The sequence below is a fragment of the Watersipora subatra genome, chromosome 1, assembly GCF_963576615.1.
Source record: "Watersipora subatra chromosome 1, tzWatSuba1.1, whole genome shotgun sequence".
Classification (NCBI taxonomy): Eukaryota; Metazoa; Bryozoa; class Gymnolaemata; order Cheilostomatida; family Watersiporidae; genus Watersipora; species Watersipora subatra.
In genome coordinates this window covers 65386664-65404377 of record NC_088708.1, presented here as the reverse complement: position 1 = coordinate 65404377, position 17714 = coordinate 65386664, and the positions used below count along the sequence as shown (strand labels likewise).

Here is a 17714-nt window from a genome sequence, read left to right as displayed (position 1 = left end):
TAAGTGATATAAGTCACTATATGTGTGAAAATACACTAACCATTGATATCAGATTTGCTAGAATGGCCAAGGTCACTCGCGAGTATGATAATCTGCTGGCAAATGGTACATATATAAATCTCATTCACTATGTTTCCATGATGCGCAGTGCTTCGGAGTTGCGCCCTCTTCGAATCATGGAAACGGCGTCTTCGCACTGAAATCACTGCGCACTGACCAATGCGAAGCCAGTGCAAATTTGTAGCAAGGAAACAGCAACTGCGCAGTGGCTGCGCATAGCTCTCATGCCGTGGAGACGGATTCTTCGAGGGCCATAAACTAGTACAAATGTTATCCCGTTAATCTTGTTTTTTTCTATTCTTCTGATCTTCTTTCATCTATATTTAATTATGGTCCGCACCCATGAGGATGATGAGGTGATTACTTTCCTAGACTTTGTTATCGATGCCAACACTTTTCGAAAAATAGGTAGCAAGTCCTAAATTAACGTTTAAATAATATATTACTTAAAAATACTTATTAAAAATATATTACTTTGTAAAAATTGTGTTAAGGTTTGTAAAACCTTGTGAATGTGTATTGTAAATAAAAGTATAATGATGACAGAGGCATAAAAAGACCGTTTCTGACGTTCGGTATCCATGATCGATTCAATTTCTCCATCAGGCGATTCGATTTATACAATTTCTCTTTTCTGACTAATTTGCTGAAAACAACTGCGCAGCATGGAAACGTACAATCCCCTCGACTTCGGAGGGGGCTGCATCGCAGTACTGCGCACCATGGAAACATAGTGAATGTTTGTCCATCTATACTACTGTGTATGTACTTCCATCTGTCCAGCTATAGCAATAGAGTTTTAATAATGAAATACCCACTGTGAATTGGATTTGAACTCAACCTCCAATTCTGCGGACATCCCTTTATCCAATACACTACTCTGTGTCCAATGGAATAAATTGGCACATACTTGGAATACATGCCAATATTTCATGGTTTCCCATTAAAGCCTGCAGCTAGTATTAAGTGTAAAGCTTTACCAGAAGAAGAATCTGTAAAGCCATACCAAAAGAAAAATGCATGCCCGTAAGGGGAGAAAAATGCGTAAACTCACACAGCCGACAAGACTATTGCAATCAGAATAGATCTGTAGTAGGCACTGCAGCCGGTACAGTATGAATTGCACAGAAATGAACACAGTAAACAGAAATAGCACAGTACACAGAAATAATTTATTTAAAAAGTTCATTTAAAAGTTAGAATGGTAAATGTTGATGCTGAATATGTTGATTTAATGTAAAAAAATTTTACAAAATCTTTTTATTACTTCTGCAATGCCGGGCGTTCAACTGGTATATATATCGAGAGGTTTTGTAATAAATACCATAATCAAGCTACATGTAGATGCAATCTGCAAGATACAATATGATGCAGAGAACGATCGGTGTAATACTGTCAGTTAAGATACGATATGATGCAGAGAACGATCGGTGTAATACTGTCAGTTAAGATACAATATGATACAGAGAACGATCGGTGTAATACTGTCAGTTAAGATACAATATGATACAGAGAACGATCGGTGTAATACTGTCAGTTAAGATACGATATGATGCAGAGAACCATCGGTGTAATACTGTCAGTTATGCTCATAAAGACAAACAAAATCTGGCTAATATTAAGGGCATATGTCTGCCATAAAAAGTAGCACTGGCTGCAAGTGTCCTCTGATGGCCTTGGCTCATATGACACACATGTTAGAGCTTTTACCTGTACTGGTGGTCTTTATGCTGTAGATTTTGGAAGATTATGCTGAGCAGCATGGGCCCACAAAACTAGTCATGTTTGAAGATGCTTTGGAACATCTAACAAGGATACATCGTACCCTTAGGATGGAGCAAGGACACACTCTACTTGTAGGCTTGGGTGGTGGTGGAAAACAGTCTTTGACCAAGGTAATCGATCATGCTAATTGTAGCTTTCGTTTCTATTCTTTGAATAAGGGTAAGGCTATTTTGTCATTGTTGTTCAACTAGTGCAGTTTGCTGTTTTATTTTTAGCTGGCAGCTCATACTGCGGGCTGTGCTGTGTTCAGCATCACCTTAGCCCGTGGCTACAATGAACATAGCCTTAGAGAGGACTTGAAAAACCTGTATAACCGTCTCGGCTCAGAGAGGAGAGAGATTGTTTTCCTCTTCACAGACCAGCATGTGGTTAAGGAGGAGTTTTTGGAGCTCATCAACAACATGCTTACCTCCGGTATGGCAGCCTTAGTGTATTCTCTTTGGATGGCCTCAACAGTTAGTGTTCTTAAAGTACTTCTGTGAGATATGCGCAGCTGCTAATCAGAGATGCGGAAGATATTTGCGTATTCACATTGACAATCTGTTCTTTTGAGCTTGCCTTTTTCTCATGGTTCCATAATTCCCTTGTTCTACCTTCTTTTACTTTTTCACGTATGGTCCCTGCTAATAAACTTATGGCTGAATGACAGGTATGGTGCCAGCGCTTTATTCAGATGAGGAAAAAGAATCTATTCTTTCCTCCATCCGGCAGGAGGCATTGGATGCTGGTTGCAGCTTGGCTAAGGATGAAATTTGGCAGTACTTTGTCAGAAAGTGCTCAAGCAACCTACACATGGTTATTTGCATGTCTCCTGTGGGCGAGACGCTCAGGAACAGGTGTAGAAACTTTCCAGGACTTGTCAACAACACGAGCATTGGTGAGCCACTAGTTGTGCTACTGTAGGGGAAGGAGAGAATGGATCTCTGATGCTGACTGTCGTAATAGGAAATATATTCAAGGAAGACAGGTGGCTTTGACCATATTTCATTGAGATTCGTCTAGACTTTGTTTTTACATTGTTTTTGCAGACTGGTTTTTCCCATGGCCACCACAAGCCCTACAGGCAGTAGCTGGAGTATTTATATCTGAAGAGAATTCTCTCATACCTTCTAATCACAGAGATGCTATCATATCACACATTGTGGATGTGCATCTCTCGGTTGGAGAGTATAGCAACCTTTTTCTCCGAAAATGGCGGAGAATAAACTACTCAACGCCTAAGAATTTTCTAGATTTTCTATACAGATATCTGCAGCTGTTGGACAGCAAGGACAAGTACATACAGAGTCAGGTGGGCTTATACTTCAACACGAGGGCATGATTGGTAATCACTATGAAAGCTAACCTCAATAGTTCCTCACCCTGCGTCTGTCAAGTGTGTATGTAATCTTCTGTAGTGCAACAGGCTAAGTGGGGGCATGTCCAAGCTTGCGGAAGCCTCACTACAGTTAGCTGAGCTTAATGAGAAACTGGTGACTCAAAAGGCAGCAGTTGAAGAAAAAACGCTGAGTTGTGAAGCGCTCCTTAGGACTATAGCTGAGGGAACTGCAAAAGCTCAGGCTAAAAAGGTTCTCAATATACAACCATCTTTTCATGCATAAAATGATAAGTAATTCTTAGTTTTGTTAGCTTTGAATGGAACAGCTTCATACACTAATACATGTTCGCCTTGCAGCAACATATCTGGCTCATATATAATTAGCGGTGTGGATTGTTACCATTGAATTGGAAACTGTATGCAGTGGTGGTAGAGCACTTGGTTCAACCTCTATTGGTATAGGTTTCAGCTGAAAAAATGTCTCTATTGTTTTTGTGTACATCTGACTAAACATATTAGTTCATACTATCTGTAGTATATCATACTAGCAGTGGTACTTTTATCAACCACTTTGTGCTGTCCCCGCATGTGCCCAGAAGTGGATCTTCCTAAACATTGTATGTAGTTTCTAGATTCCTGCACCAATCATTATGGTGTTTTATGAAGTAAAACTGTTGGTTCATATATCAAATGACAATACTTTTAGATGCTTATAGACAGTATATTGCTGTAATCCAAAAGTAGTGGACGCCACTGTGCTAACAGTGTCAGTCACGCAAGACTTCAGCATTCCCAATATTATCATGCCACCCCTTGCAACTCAAGAGATCCTCGCGAAAGAATTTTAAGTGGAGATCACCTGTGTATTTGATAGGAAGTTGCTGTGGAGAAGGGCAAGGAAATAGAAGAGCAGAGCCGAGTGATTGAGATAGAGAAACGTGAGGCGGAAGAAGCACTGACAGATGCCTTGCCTGCACTAGAGGCAGCAAGACTTGCCCTTGATGATCTTGACAAAACAGATGTTTCTGAGATCAGGTCAGGTCTAGTTGCAGTGGCCAGTTTCAGGAAGAAATATACTTCTCTACTTAAATTCTCCCTTGTAGGTTGTCAAGACTGATTCTTCTACGCTCGAATGAAGGGAATGGGTGTTTTGTAGGTCATTCGCTAAGCCTCCCAAGCCGGTGCAGACAGTATGTGAGTGTATAGTGGTGTTCAGGGGTATCAAAGAAGTCTCGTGGAAATCTGCTAAACAGATGATGGCTGAGCCTGGTTTCCTACGTAGTCTCACCACCATGGATGTAGACAACATCTCAAATAAACAAATAGCTGCTGTTAAAAGTGAGCACTTCATGCTATTATATAAACATGAGTTTGTCTTCCAGGGCCATCCCTCGTTTCTCATTCTTCTTTTGCTCATCTTATGCTTGTGTTGAATCCACAAACATTTCTCACGCTCAATTGGCTTGCAGTTTGGCAACATAACTTTGAAGTCGACACTTTGTCATAGATTGAGACAACAAAAATTAACATAGAGATAATTTATATTTTACATGAGCAACGTTTCTACCCGAATCTGACACCTGTGCTTGTAGCCCTAATGTCTGAAGGCTCACTCAGCCTCAGTGAAATGAAAGCGACAAGCAAGGCTGGCTATGGACTCCTTAAGTTTGTCGATGCAGTCATGTCTTACTGCGCTGTTGCAAAAGAGGTTAAACCAAAGCGTGAAAAGGTTACTTTTACTGTTAATTTCTGTGTAGATTATTTAGTTGGCTAGTTTAATAATGGAAAAGCAATATTAATTAGACCGATGATGGAGGTGTTGTGTAACAGTTGTTTTGAAACCTCATGCTTATATTGCATAGATGTTGCTTATGCGTTAGTGAGACCTGATCTTCATACACCCAAATCCAAATAGCCTAATAGCGGTATTAAAGTAATTGAAAATAATAGGCAGCGGAGGGCATGTAGCTATGTGTACACAGGCTTTAAAGTGAGGCAGTTTATAAAAAATAGTTACTGAGCAGACAACTTTACATTAATTGCCAGTAGTTTCCTCGTGAAACAATTTATATTTGTAAAGCAGTCAAGCAAGCCGATAACAAGCGTGTAGTTTTGTCATTATTGAAAGTCTATGAAAAGTCTCCCATTTTTCGCCGCACCAGAAATATGTTACAGTGGACCCTCGACATAGGATTTTAATTCGTTCTAGTGTTGGCATTGTAAGGTAAAAATTTCGTATAGAGGGGTATAGAAACCAAAGTAAATATCTAATGCAACCATCCCCTAGTAAAAATCATCAAAATTTTATATCCCTGTGCATGTTAAAAATTAGTGACAAAATAATATGTTAACTTTACTATCTATAGTTAACCACAGTAACTTTAGTGTATTTATTGGTTATGATCTGCAATAAAATGAAACATTACTATGTACTATGTGCAGTACGTACTGTAGGGAGTTTTTACCTTCGAGACAGACATATATCATACACGTTGGATTTAACTTAAATGAATTTAACTTACTAAACACACACTTGAAGCTAAGTTCTAGTGAGTATTTTTAAATATTTTATCAAACGTCAACTTTTTCATCACTAAAATTTTATCACCTATCTGTTTCCGGTTTCGTTTTCTTAATGGCTAATAATGAATAACGCCGAACTGAGCGAGATCGGGCATTGTATTTCTTTCTTTCGTTATTAGAGGGATTTCGACGAATACCACATCAATTTATTTGTTATTCCGATGTAATCAGCACACTGAATCCCAAATTTGAATATCGAGGAAAATTTTTGTTGATATAGTATGGCGGAAAATATTTCAAAGAGAGAGGCGAATAATCGTCTTTTCCTACATCATAGGGCAAAAAAATTGTATGACATTGTCACCCGAGGGCGCAGTGTAGTTAATTAAGAATATTTTGCCATAGATTCCTCCCTAATGTTATCTCCAATTGCTTGCATTAGACATTTTACAAGTTTTATTGGGAGAGCTCTAAGGTAGTTTTTATTGCCGACTTCAGGTTTTCTGTCAGAAGTCTCTCCCTTAAAAAAGGATGCCATTGCTCATATCCTATAGTCAGGGTTGAACCAGTGTCCCGCTGCTTGGCAGTCCGAACCGCTAACCACTACACCATGGAAACATACAAACATTCCAATTTTTCAATTTTCAGTTTCTATGCTTTTATCAAGTATTTTGCAGTCGTCAATAAAATGCATAGTTTTCAGTATTTTAACATTCATTGTGTTAAAGGCAGACCAAGAAAAGCAAATCTGTAATTGGTTTTGGAATAAATCCAAGCATGAAGATGTCATTAATGTATGAAGTCGTTGATGTTTCCGTGGCCCACCTCCTTTAATATGAACAAATTTAGGACAATGAACTCTGCTACACGTTGGTGATAGGCTTGTTTTCTATCGTAAGTTTTACAGTATAAAGCTCTTTCTCTGCGTACAACAGTTTGTCACTGCGTCATAGGTTTAAGCTTGCAACCTTTCCAAGCTTGTTTTTGTATTTTTAGGACTTAAACACAGCAAGGTTTTTAGTTCTAGGCATCCATAGGTGATGATGCCTCTGTTAAAATGATTCTCTGTTATTTGCTATCAAGACTAGAATAAACAATTTTCTATGTACCTATTTATTTTAACAAACCTTTTCATGTTTTGGCTCATCTAAGAAACAATTGCTAATCTGGCAACAACACGACTCTAACTGAGTACGAAACACTGACTCATGGCATGTGATTGCAGGTTGCCAAGTTAGAGAAGATGTTTCACGTGGCCAAGAGAGATCTAGAGAAATTAAATAGAGAGGTTGCCAGCCTTGAAGAAGAGCTCAAAGCTTTAGCAAAGCGGTATGAGGAAGCGATGGCCGAAAGAATGGCTCTACAGGCAGAGACAGAGCTTATGGAGAGGAGGGCGGTGGCCGCTGACAAACTCATCAATGGTCTTGGATCTGAGAATGTCAGATGGTTAAAGGAATTAAAAGATCTCAAGAAAAAACGCCTGCAGCTACTTGGGGATTGTCTTCTCTTTGCTACGTTTCTCTGCTATGTTGGGGCTTTCAGTTGGGACTTTAGGTTTGTAGTGTGCAGCTTGCACAACTGTGCATCTCCAAATTCTAGCAGTCTTATCCTAGCCACAGTTGATAACTGTTGGCACTTGCTATTGCTAGTGATCTGTGTCGGAGGGACCTATTGAGCACCAGTAGGAATATACCAAGTGGTCTGGTTTTGATGGATTAATTGTTAGCTCTGCCTATTGTTCGAAACATTTAAAATATCTCCGGTACATCATTGCTTTTGTAAAGTATAAAGTTAAAAATAAGATATCTGCAGAGACTTTTATATTGGTGATACTGTCATAATGACTAGATATTGATATATTAAATGATTTTAGTGAAAGTGCAGTTATATATTAAAAGTATCGCTAGTGTTTGTTCTTCTGTATTGTCATAGAAATGTGATGGTTTACAAGGATTGGAAGGAGAACATTGAGAAACTTGACATTCCAATAAGTGAGGTGTTCAGATTGGAGGATCTGACTAATGATGTGGAGATAAGCAGGTATGCTCCCAGCTAAACCTTGGTTCATCGTTGCTTTTGAATAAGCTCTGCCCATTAAGTAGTTTTCTGTGCGCTGCTTTTGTCTAGGTGGACCTCGGAAGGGCTGCCACCTGATGAACTGTCTGTTCAGAATGGCATTCTTACGACACAGTCAAGCAGGTTTCCACTGTGTATTGACCCTCAAGAGCAAGCCATCAACTGGATAAAAAAGAGGGAGGAGAAGCACAATCTTAAGGTGGCTGCTCCAATAATATAAGACCCCGTGTTCTCTTGTGTGTGTGTGCGTGGGTGGGAATCCGCTCTTTATTGACTATAACTTGTGTCACTTTTAATGGTACCACGATGTGTAATATACATATATTCAGTCTGGTTAGGTTGTCATTTGCTGACTGCATGACAGATAGTTTGCATATTTCTGTGTACCATTGTATGTTGTTTCGATAACTGTTTTAGATAGCTACATTCAATGACGCTGACTTTCTAAAGCAGCTTGAGTTGGCTATTAAATATGGCTTTCCTTTTCTGCTGAAAGACATTGATGAGTATATTGATCCAGTTATAGAGAATATCATGGAGAAAGAGGTCAAAGGTATAACATACCTGTATATAATCATGTAGTACCTGCCTGTTTGACCCTTAACCGCCGTATTTTTCCTGTTACAATCCTTTCTATTGTTTTGATTCAGGGACTGAAGGCCGACAGTTTGTTGTCCTTGGTGACAAGGAAGTAGACTATGATCCTAACTTTCGCCTCTACCTCGTTACCAAGCTCTCTAATCCCAAATTTACACCAGTTCATTTCATAAAGTCATCTATCATAAATTACACCGTGACCTTAAAGGTAATCAAACCCACTATCTTTTTCATCTTCTCATTTTGGGTTGATTATCTCAATCATGGAATATATTCATCGATTAGGCCAAATTTTGGCTTGCATTAATTCTATGTTGTTGGTATTTTAGGGCCTTGAGGACCAACTGCTTTCCTTCATAGTTGCTTTCGAGAGGAAAGATGTGGAGGAGCAGAGAGAGAAACTGATACAGGAGACGAGTGATAACAAGAAACTTCTGAAGGACCTGGAGGACATGCTGCTACGAGAGCTCGCTACCTCTACTGGCAACATGCTTGACAATGTTGAGCTCATTCAGACCCTTGAGGACACTAAGACTAAGGCCTCTGAAGTAAGTCGGTAGGGGTGGACTCTTCCACCCTCTCATAACTATCCTGAGATTTTAAAGCAGTTCAATCAACTCACTCCTGCTAAAGTTGTAAATTGAAAAGTAAAAATGCTGTTAACTGGTAGGTTCTGGAAAAACTTGCTCTAGGAGAAGTTACTGCTAAAGATATTGACAAACTACGAGATGGCTATCGACCAGCCGCCAAGCAAGGGGCTATTTTGTTCTTTGTGCTATCGGATTTAGCTTCAGTAAACACCATGTATCAGTATTCTTTGGCAACATATCTGGAGGTTTTCTCTCATTCCTTGAGGCGAAGTCAGCCCCACTCATACCTGCCAAAGAGGCTAGGCTTTATCAAGGACACACTCACATATAATGTCTACAACTATGGTTGCACAGGTGCTCTGGCCACTCTTTTTTATCACTTATAGTTCTTGTTCTGTGCCACTCTCCAACTCTCGTTAGACCTATTTTTTATTTTGTTACATAGTTTTCATTTCAATTCATTCTTATATGGCTGCTCCTTTTCTTTGCTCTTTACTATCGCTGTTTTTGATGGTGGTCTCTTCATTCTTCAGTTTAACTAAATTTTTCATTTTTGCACTTCTGATCTCTTCCTCTGTTTACAAAACTATTCCTGCTTTTTCGCTCTTCTCTGTTCGTTTGTCTGTTCCAATTGTTAATATTATCTGTCAAGTAGATTATAGCAGTTAATCATTGCTCCCTTTCTCTCTTCCTCACTCTTGTTCGCCTATGTCATTTGGTGATAGCCATTTGTCATCCATGGTCACTCTTGGTCCTTTTTGCTCTCCCAATTGTTGTAAAACACCACTCATTAGAAAATATTTTTCCCAGGTATCTTTGAACAACACAAGCTGCTCTTCTCTCTGCAGAAGGCCATCAAGATTCAACAGAATGATGGAGAAATAAAGCAGCAAGAAATAGACTTCTTTATCAAGGTAGGGATTAGTAGATACGCAAGGGAGTAGATTTGTTTCTCCTCTCTTTAGGTTAAAAAAGGTTTCTCATGTTATCTCAATGTTACCTCTATGTTGAGTAACAAGCACTTGGCTACATCTACTCATGCATCGTGTTACTCCTGACACGACTAGCCCTTTACACCTACAGGGAGACATTGCTTTGACTAACTCTGGGAACAAACAATTTAATTGGCTAACGGATAAGGCATGGCTAGACTGTCTAAAGTTGGCTAAAATGGCTGGATTTGAAGAGCTTATGGATGCCATGGCTGAGCATTCACATCTCTGGAATGCATGGATTATGGGTGACGCACCTGAGGCAGCTATCTATCCTCCTCCCTACTCTGCAGAAGGTTCCCTCACTCCCTTCCGCAGACTAATGCTACTACGGTTTGTATCACTTTTCCAACTTTATGTAACTCAGCCATTGACTGAGTTCACCTCTCGCTACCTATCTGATTGCTTAGTGATGCTGAGCACGGGTTACGATAACTAAGGTAAAACAATGTTTTACAGGTGTTTCCGTGTTGACCGGATATACAGAGCTGTTAACTTATATGTGACTGCAGTGATGGGGGTAAAGTTTGTCACCCCACCCATAATCAGCTTTGAGACTATCTATGAACAAAGCAGCTGCTTTTCTCCTATAGTCTTCATTCTTTCTCCTGGTTCTGACCCGGCAAGTGATCTGGTCAAACTTGCTGATTGTCTTAATTTTGGCAGTAATAAGGTCAAATTCCTTTCCATGGGCCAAGGTCAAGAGAAGGTAACACTTACAGACCTATTCACTTGCTGAATAGGTCTCACATCAGAATATACATAATAGGTTTAACAGGCACAAACGATTTACATTTACTGATAGGTCTAACAAGCCCAAATGATTTGCATTTCCCCCAGTGCCCAATAGAGGCTATAACGCAGTAAAACTTGATGAAGCGGTTTTGTTGCCTGATGGTTCCATGTCATAAATTTTTATGGCTCGTTTTTAAAGATGATATTACAAAGTGGATCAAACCATCAGCGTAGAAATGTTTAAATGAGACCTGTTAATGACTGATTACAGCTCGCCATGACACTTCTTGAGACAGCAATACAGAGAGGACAGTGGCTCATGCTGCAGAACTGTCATTTGCTCGCGGATTGGCTTCTTGAGTTAGAGAAGGTTCTAGAGAAACTGATTAAGCCCCATCCTGATTTTCGTCTTTGGCTGACCACCGAGCCAACTTCTAGGTTTCCTATAGGAATACTTCAGAGATCATACAAGGTTAATCACATAGCTTAGGTTCTTGTAGGCCTACTATAAAGTTCTACAAAGTGTGCCTTAGAGCTTGACAATCTGTAGGAATATTTCAGAAGTCCTACAAGGCATAGCTTACAATTTGGGTTTTAGACGAGGTATTACTGTATAGGTTCTTCTAGACCAAATATACTGCTCAGGTTTTTTGTTACAACACTCCCGAAGACCTGCAAGGTAAGCCATGTAATTTAGGTATCTGCAGACATAGCTTACGGACCCCACAAGGTACAATGTTATGTTTACAGACAACCTCAAATAGTTACACTGTTTTGCACGATATACAGCTTCTTGACTACTTCTTAAAAAGTAATCTGTTTTTCTCACTAAACTCGGTTGTACTCAGTGAAACTCATGCTGAAAATCTATGGCAACCTTATCTACTATTTGCTTTTAACCAATTTTTCAAACTTGTATGGCTCACACAAAAAGTAATGTTGCATGCTGCAAATCTAGCATGCTGGTCTCAATGTAACTTATGGTATCTTTCTATTATATGCCTTTGGTAAAGCAATTTGGTGCTTATGGCAGCTTGTGTACTGTGCGTATCAGTAATATTGTATATTTAGGTGGTCACGGAGCCTCCAAATGGCTTGAAGCTTAACCTGAGAGGCACCTATCACAGGATACCATTGAATGCATACCTTGAGTGCCACCATCCTGCTTTTCCTTCTCTTGTCTTCGTCCTTGCCTTTCTTCATGCTGTTCTCCAAGAAAGGAGGAAATATGGAAAGATCGGCTGGAACGTTCCTTACGACTTCAATGAGTCGGATTTTTCTGTCTGCCTCACTATACTCAAGACATACATGAGCAAGGCCGATGCTAGCGATAAGGGCATTCCATGGCCCAGCCTCAAGTATCTTATAGGAGAGGTGATAATATTCCAGGATTTATTTGTTTCAATGTCAAATTGTATAGTTTTTACCATAATTTAAAACTGTGTGAACGGGTGTGTTGCGTTACTTAATGATTCTGGAATGCTGTCTATACCGTCAGGTGATGTATGGTGGACGGGCGATAGACAGCTTTGATCGCCGGATTCTTAACACATATGTAGACGAATATTTTGGCGACTTCCTCTTCGACACATACCAACCATTTTATTTCTACCATGATGAAGAGGTTAAATATGAAATTCCTGCCTTTAATGCTCCTAAAGACACCTACATCGGTATGTTGAATTCTGGCAGCATTGTAAGATAGCTAAACACCATGCCTACATTCCTATCTACACACGCAGATTTATGTATGCAGAGTATGTGGAAAACCTGCCCCTCTCCAACACTCCTCGGGTGTTCGGCCTGCATGCAAATGCTGAGATTGGTTACTACACGAATGCAGCGAAAAACATGTGGAATCACCTGCTTGAGTTACAGCCTCAAACAGGTGAGCATCTGAAGTTCACGCTCTATGACTGTTTCAAGAATTAATAGACTGTATATCTCTTTTGTATAGTTTATGGATAATTTTAGAATTTTATGTTTGATTTAGAGTAAAAAATACTCTAGTAAGTATTTCATAATTTTTGAGATAAAATAAAGAAATTGTTGGGCATGTAAGAACATGTTCCCGTGTTAATGTCATGCGTGCTGCAGGAGAGGAAAACGAAGGCGGCGGCTGAAAAGTTTTCTTTTGTTGTTTTCCTTGTTAAAATTGTGCGTGCTGCAGGAGAAGATGAAGAAGGAGACAGCCGGGAAGACGTGATTGACAGGATAGCGGTTGATATCCTTAAAAAGGTTCCAGCCCCTTTTTCTTTAAATACTATTCGTAAGAATCTGGGTATCAACATCTCGCCGACAACAGTTGTCCTCTTGCAGGAGCTCGAAAGGTTCAATCGACTTCTTAAACAAATCAACTCTTCTCTCATCTTTCTACGCAAGGTCTGTCTCTATTCCAGAAAACAGTTATATCTCTGGTTCATTGGAATGCTTGCCACTCAAAACATCAACTCTCACTGATTATCAATATCAGATGACCTCACCTGCCTCGTGTTGTAAATTTAATATATTTTCATATTGACAGGCTCTTGCAGGTGAGATAGGAATGAGCAATGACTTAGATGACATATCGAAAAGCTTGTACAATGGTATGTTGCCACGTGTCTGGCAGCGTCTTGCTCCAGCTACGCTTAAGCCTCTCGGTAACTGGGTAACCCACTTTCTGGCAAGATATGAACAGTACCACAAATGGGTGAATCTTCACTATCTTTTCTCTCATTTGTATTGTTTCATATTCAACAACTTTTTACTGTACCGTAAGTCCTTATGCTGAAGCCGTGCGGCTTGTCGATGGGCGCGGCTTCTGGTGCAAGGTCATAGACCACGGCTAAAGCCAAGTTTTTAAAACTTACGTGGGGCTTAGAGCGGCGTCTCGATAAATGCGATCATTGCACAGCTCCGCGCTATAACCATAGAATCGCAGTCATGATACACTTTTATGTACGGGGTTTTGGCGACCTACTCGTTTATTTTCAAGGTCATGTTTATGGAATACTTTAGACTAAAGAATTTATCACTCTAATTCGATGTGAATTCGTGACGCACGAGTGAGAGACAAGTGGTTGGGAGCATGTTAATACCTGCTGACATCGAAGCAGATAAAAATCTAGCTGAGACAAGGCAAGTAAGTTCTTGATGCAAGGGTTCAGGAATTTTAATTCGAACTTGGAAGTGAATGAAAATTCTTTTCACGTGTACTGATGTAGTCTGTTTATTTATTCAAGAGGACGGGGGTATAGTGAAACCCATCTCAACACTTTCGCTTCCGAAGGGGTCAAGGACGACAAAACCTCAGTCGTTAGTCGCGGTCTGTGGGCATATGCGGCTTGTTGGTAAGGGCGGCTAGATACCGCAGGTGGCTTGTTGGAGGATAATTTTTTATTTCGTGAGTCATTTGTTTTTGAGCACAAGCTGCGCTGCTTGAGCCTGGGACTTACGGTATAACAACTTGTTTGCATGGTGACATTTATTTCTCAATTGGATCGTATAGCTGTTAGCGTTCACTGAAATATAGCTATCTGAAGAGCATTCTTGATCAGTCCTATGTAATAGAAAATGATGGTTATATGCTCTGTCATCAATATAACCACAAACTGCATTATTAAATACAAGTTAACCCATATAACCAGTTATTGTAAATACTCATTCCTGATTGGCTTAAGAACTTCTTCTGTTGTCCTAATTTACTCACTGCCCTTGTTTAGGTAGAGCATGCAGAGCCGAAAGTTATGTGGCTGTCTGGCCTGCATATCCCAGCCTCCTATCTAACAGCCCTTGTGCAAGCCTCCTGTCGTAGGAACAGTTGGCCGCTGGATAAGTCAACTCTCTACACGACTGTCACCCATTACACCGACCCTGATGATGTGACGGAACACACAGGACAAGGTAGAGTCGCTATCTGCCAAAAATATGCTGGTTTTAGCGAATGGACTTGTTTTCTAGACTGCCAGATAGCTGTATGTCTGTGTTTTGCTGAAGCGTGTAAACCTGCGAGTATAACGTGTGTCATTGAGCGCAAGGCTACAGTATGAGATGGATATGGTTAGGTCAATTAATGTATGAAAAGCCTAAGCTGACTCATAATATCAGTCCCTTTCAACGTCTATGACTCCATAACCAGACACTGATTAGTCTTGACTAACCATTGGCTTATTCAATGATCAGCGGCTTTCAAGTCTTGAAGAGTATCTTACCTCATAGCCCTGGTGACTTACTTTGTATGTCCTATCATGCTATGGAGCTCTGATTGGTGCTAGCCTACATATCAATCTAGAGACAATATGTACATAATGTATCTACCGCATGTTGCAAACTTTGTGTTATTATCACTAATTTTGTAATACTTCCAGTAGTTAATTTGAAAAAGGTTGCTATTCTAAATAATCTTATTTCTATAGAGCAAACTTATTTCTATAGAGCAAACTTATTATCTATAGAGCAAACTTATTTCTATAGAGCAAACTTATTTCTATAGAGCAAACTTATTTCTATAGAGCAAACTTATTTCTATAGAGCAAACTTATTTCTATAGAGCAAACTTATTTCTATAGAGCAAACTTATTTCTATAGAGCAAACTTATTTCTTTAGAGCAAACTTATTTCTATAGAGCAAATGGATTTCTATAGAGCAAACCTATTTCTATAGAGCAAACGGATTTAAGCTTTGAAATTACATTGCTATAAATCATTGAACTAATCTTGAAAAAGAAATATCTCGCCCTGCTTTATAATATGTAGTATTTATCCAGTGTTTCTCAGACTAGAGCCTCAGACTAGATGTATAGTTGCATAACATGTGATGCTGACATTGCATTTTTTCTTAAATTTTTCATCAACATAATGTCTTCACTTTGCTTCCTAATATTTATAGATTCTTGCATGACTCTCTGTTGATTGTGTTTGTCTTATGTCCTACAATATTGTATTGGTTATAGCTCAGTCATCTGCTAAGGATTTTGTCGTAGTTCTGTCTTACCAATGATATACAGCCCACAAGGATAGCCGACGGCTCTCATATGGGCGGGGTTTAATGATAGAGCTCTATTGGGATGAACCCGAACGCGGCACCCGAACAAACAAATATGCTGAATAAAGCCCCTTGTAAATTTACAAATATTATGAACTATAGTGATTATTTTACTTATCTGGTGAATTCACTTTGTTGTCAAATAAATATAGTATCCCAATATTGTCACCATTATGATCAGTCAGTTGCCATTTGCAAGCATTCGTGATATTAATAGTCACTATCGTAAAATAGCTCAAATTCGGTTTTTTATTTAGATTTTGAGTATGAAAACTACACTGCACAGCTTTGCCTGCTGTCCCATCTCATTGGTCAGGTAAAACCATGTGAAAACGATGGAAGACTTTGTCATTTTATATTAGGGGTGGCAAAATATTAATCAAAAACTAGGAAAAAAAGCCGTTGTTCGGGTAAATTATATTCAACTTTAAGCATATACTACAACCTTTACAAATTTTAAAATTACTAAAAGTAGGTAATTTGAAATGTCTTATTTTGTATGGTTGTATTATTTTGGTTAGGTATCACCCCTATATTGTAGAAATTCAAGGTTTGCTATTGTGAACCGCGGGTCTACTGACTGAATGAGCTAATGAAACGATAACAGCGAGTCGTGTTTTTCAAAACCTAACAAGGCAATGCGATCGCCCCGCGAGAGTTGTGTTAGCTCCGAAACCCAGGCTAGCATAATCCTAACAGAGCTCCATCATTAAACCCCGCCCATATGACAGCCGTCGGCTATCCTTGGGGGGCTGTATATCATTGGTCTTACATGTGATTCTGACCAAATAGGGATTTGTGTGGTAGTTCTTATGTTTATCTCCGCTCATAAATATTAAATAACAAAATATATACATGAAATGAAGATACTCAATGCATTAGCATACATAGAATGTATGATCTAGTTTTTTCTCATGCAAAGCACTTTCCTTCAATTGTTAATAAAATGTTAGGCGGCTCTAGATTTTTAGAATCCTACAGATGCTCCCCTCGAGTGTGTAAAAGTTGAAGCGGTGTGATACTGGTGTGATACTGGTGTATTACAGGTTGCTTCGTACATGGTCTGTATCTGGAAGGGGCCGGTTGGAACGTGAAGAAAGGATGTATAGTCTACCAAAACCCTAAGCAGATGACATGCCCTCTGCCAGTCATCAAGGTCATACCTATTGAGGCTCATCGTCTTAAGATGCAGGTAGCCCTGTTTGTCCTCAATGGCCCTCTATTTATAGGCAATAAAAAGCTTAAATAAAAGGGTCATAGAAAGCTTCCTAATTTTTCCAACTCATTGAAGTATGAAAGAGAAAAACTTCAAAAGTGAATGCTAAAAAACTTTGTTCCCTCAAATGAAAACTTGCAAAACTTTTTTTAGTGTTGCTGGCAAAAACAGTTGGCATTGTGCTCTCTATTTTAGAACACTTATCGAACACCGGTTTATGTAACGTCGGAGCGCCGCAATGCCATGGGAGTTGGCTTGGTATTTGAGGCAGACCTGTTTACACCTGAGCACATCAGTCACTGGGTCCTGCAAGGAGTTGCCCTCATTCTCAACACAGACTGAGTCGCTTTATGTAACAGTTTGTTTTATTAGCTGGATTAGGAATGCCTTCTATCTGATTGGCTCTAATGCTTATCAGGCCTCACCCTAAAGTTGTCTCAATCTTAATAATTATAGTTTTATCACCTCTTAATGCTTCAGTTCATCCAGCACTTCGCTCATTAGTTTCTTTATATTTTATATTTCAGTTTATTTTCTTTTGGAAAAGTAAAAAGTTCCCTTAATAATAACATTACTTCTTCATCAAATATTTTACACCGAACTTGAGTACAGAGGTTGTCGGTGGGCGAGTATGGCAAATAATAGCTCATAATTCACAAGCAATGATGACAAGTTAAACAACTTATGACTAGCTTTTAGTAGCAATAGTTTTATTAAAAAGGATTTCTAGTTTCCAGGCTAATACCAAAGGATGATTTAGCATCTCTCTTTATGCCATCAAAATCGTCTCCTTTGT

General features: G+C 39.3%; 1 protein-coding gene across 1 annotated transcript in view; it reads left to right on the top strand.

The window, feature by feature from the left end:
- The window catches only part of LOC137407536 (dynein axonemal heavy chain 10-like), a 72378-nt gene extending 54934 nt beyond the window's left edge, over nt 1–17444 (top strand). Inside the window, exons 47-73 of the mRNA XM_068094079.1 lie at nt 1797–1955; nt 2061–2259; nt 2495–2722; nt 2874–3136; nt 3243–3413; nt 4038–4198; nt 4320–4501; nt 4756–4892; nt 6912–7240; nt 7619–7726; nt 7814–7961; nt 8180–8315; nt 8413–8567; nt 8689–8907; nt 9030–9303; nt 9760–9863; nt 10033–10274; nt 10401–10650; nt 10948–11148; nt 11748–12050; nt 12175–12349; nt 12433–12564; nt 12847–13058; nt 13201–13368; nt 14381–14561; nt 16749–16894; nt 17114–17444. Coding sequence (XP_067950180.1) covers nt 1797–1955; nt 2061–2259; nt 2495–2722; nt 2874–3136; nt 3243–3413; nt 4038–4198; nt 4320–4501; nt 4756–4892; nt 6912–7240; nt 7619–7726; nt 7814–7961; nt 8180–8315; nt 8413–8567; nt 8689–8907; nt 9030–9303; nt 9760–9863; nt 10033–10274; nt 10401–10650; nt 10948–11148; nt 11748–12050; nt 12175–12349; nt 12433–12564; nt 12847–13058; nt 13201–13368; nt 14381–14561; nt 16749–16894; nt 17114–17260 — 5130 coding nt within the window. The 3' untranslated portion in view covers nt 17261–17444. The remainder of the gene's footprint in view (nt 1–1796; nt 1956–2060; nt 2260–2494; nt 2723–2873; nt 3137–3242; nt 3414–4037; nt 4199–4319; nt 4502–4755; nt 4893–6911; nt 7241–7618; nt 7727–7813; nt 7962–8179; nt 8316–8412; nt 8568–8688; nt 8908–9029; nt 9304–9759; nt 9864–10032; nt 10275–10400; nt 10651–10947; nt 11149–11747; nt 12051–12174; nt 12350–12432; nt 12565–12846; nt 13059–13200; nt 13369–14380; nt 14562–16748; nt 16895–17113) is intronic.
- Nucleotides 17445–17714: the final 270 nt, after the last annotated feature.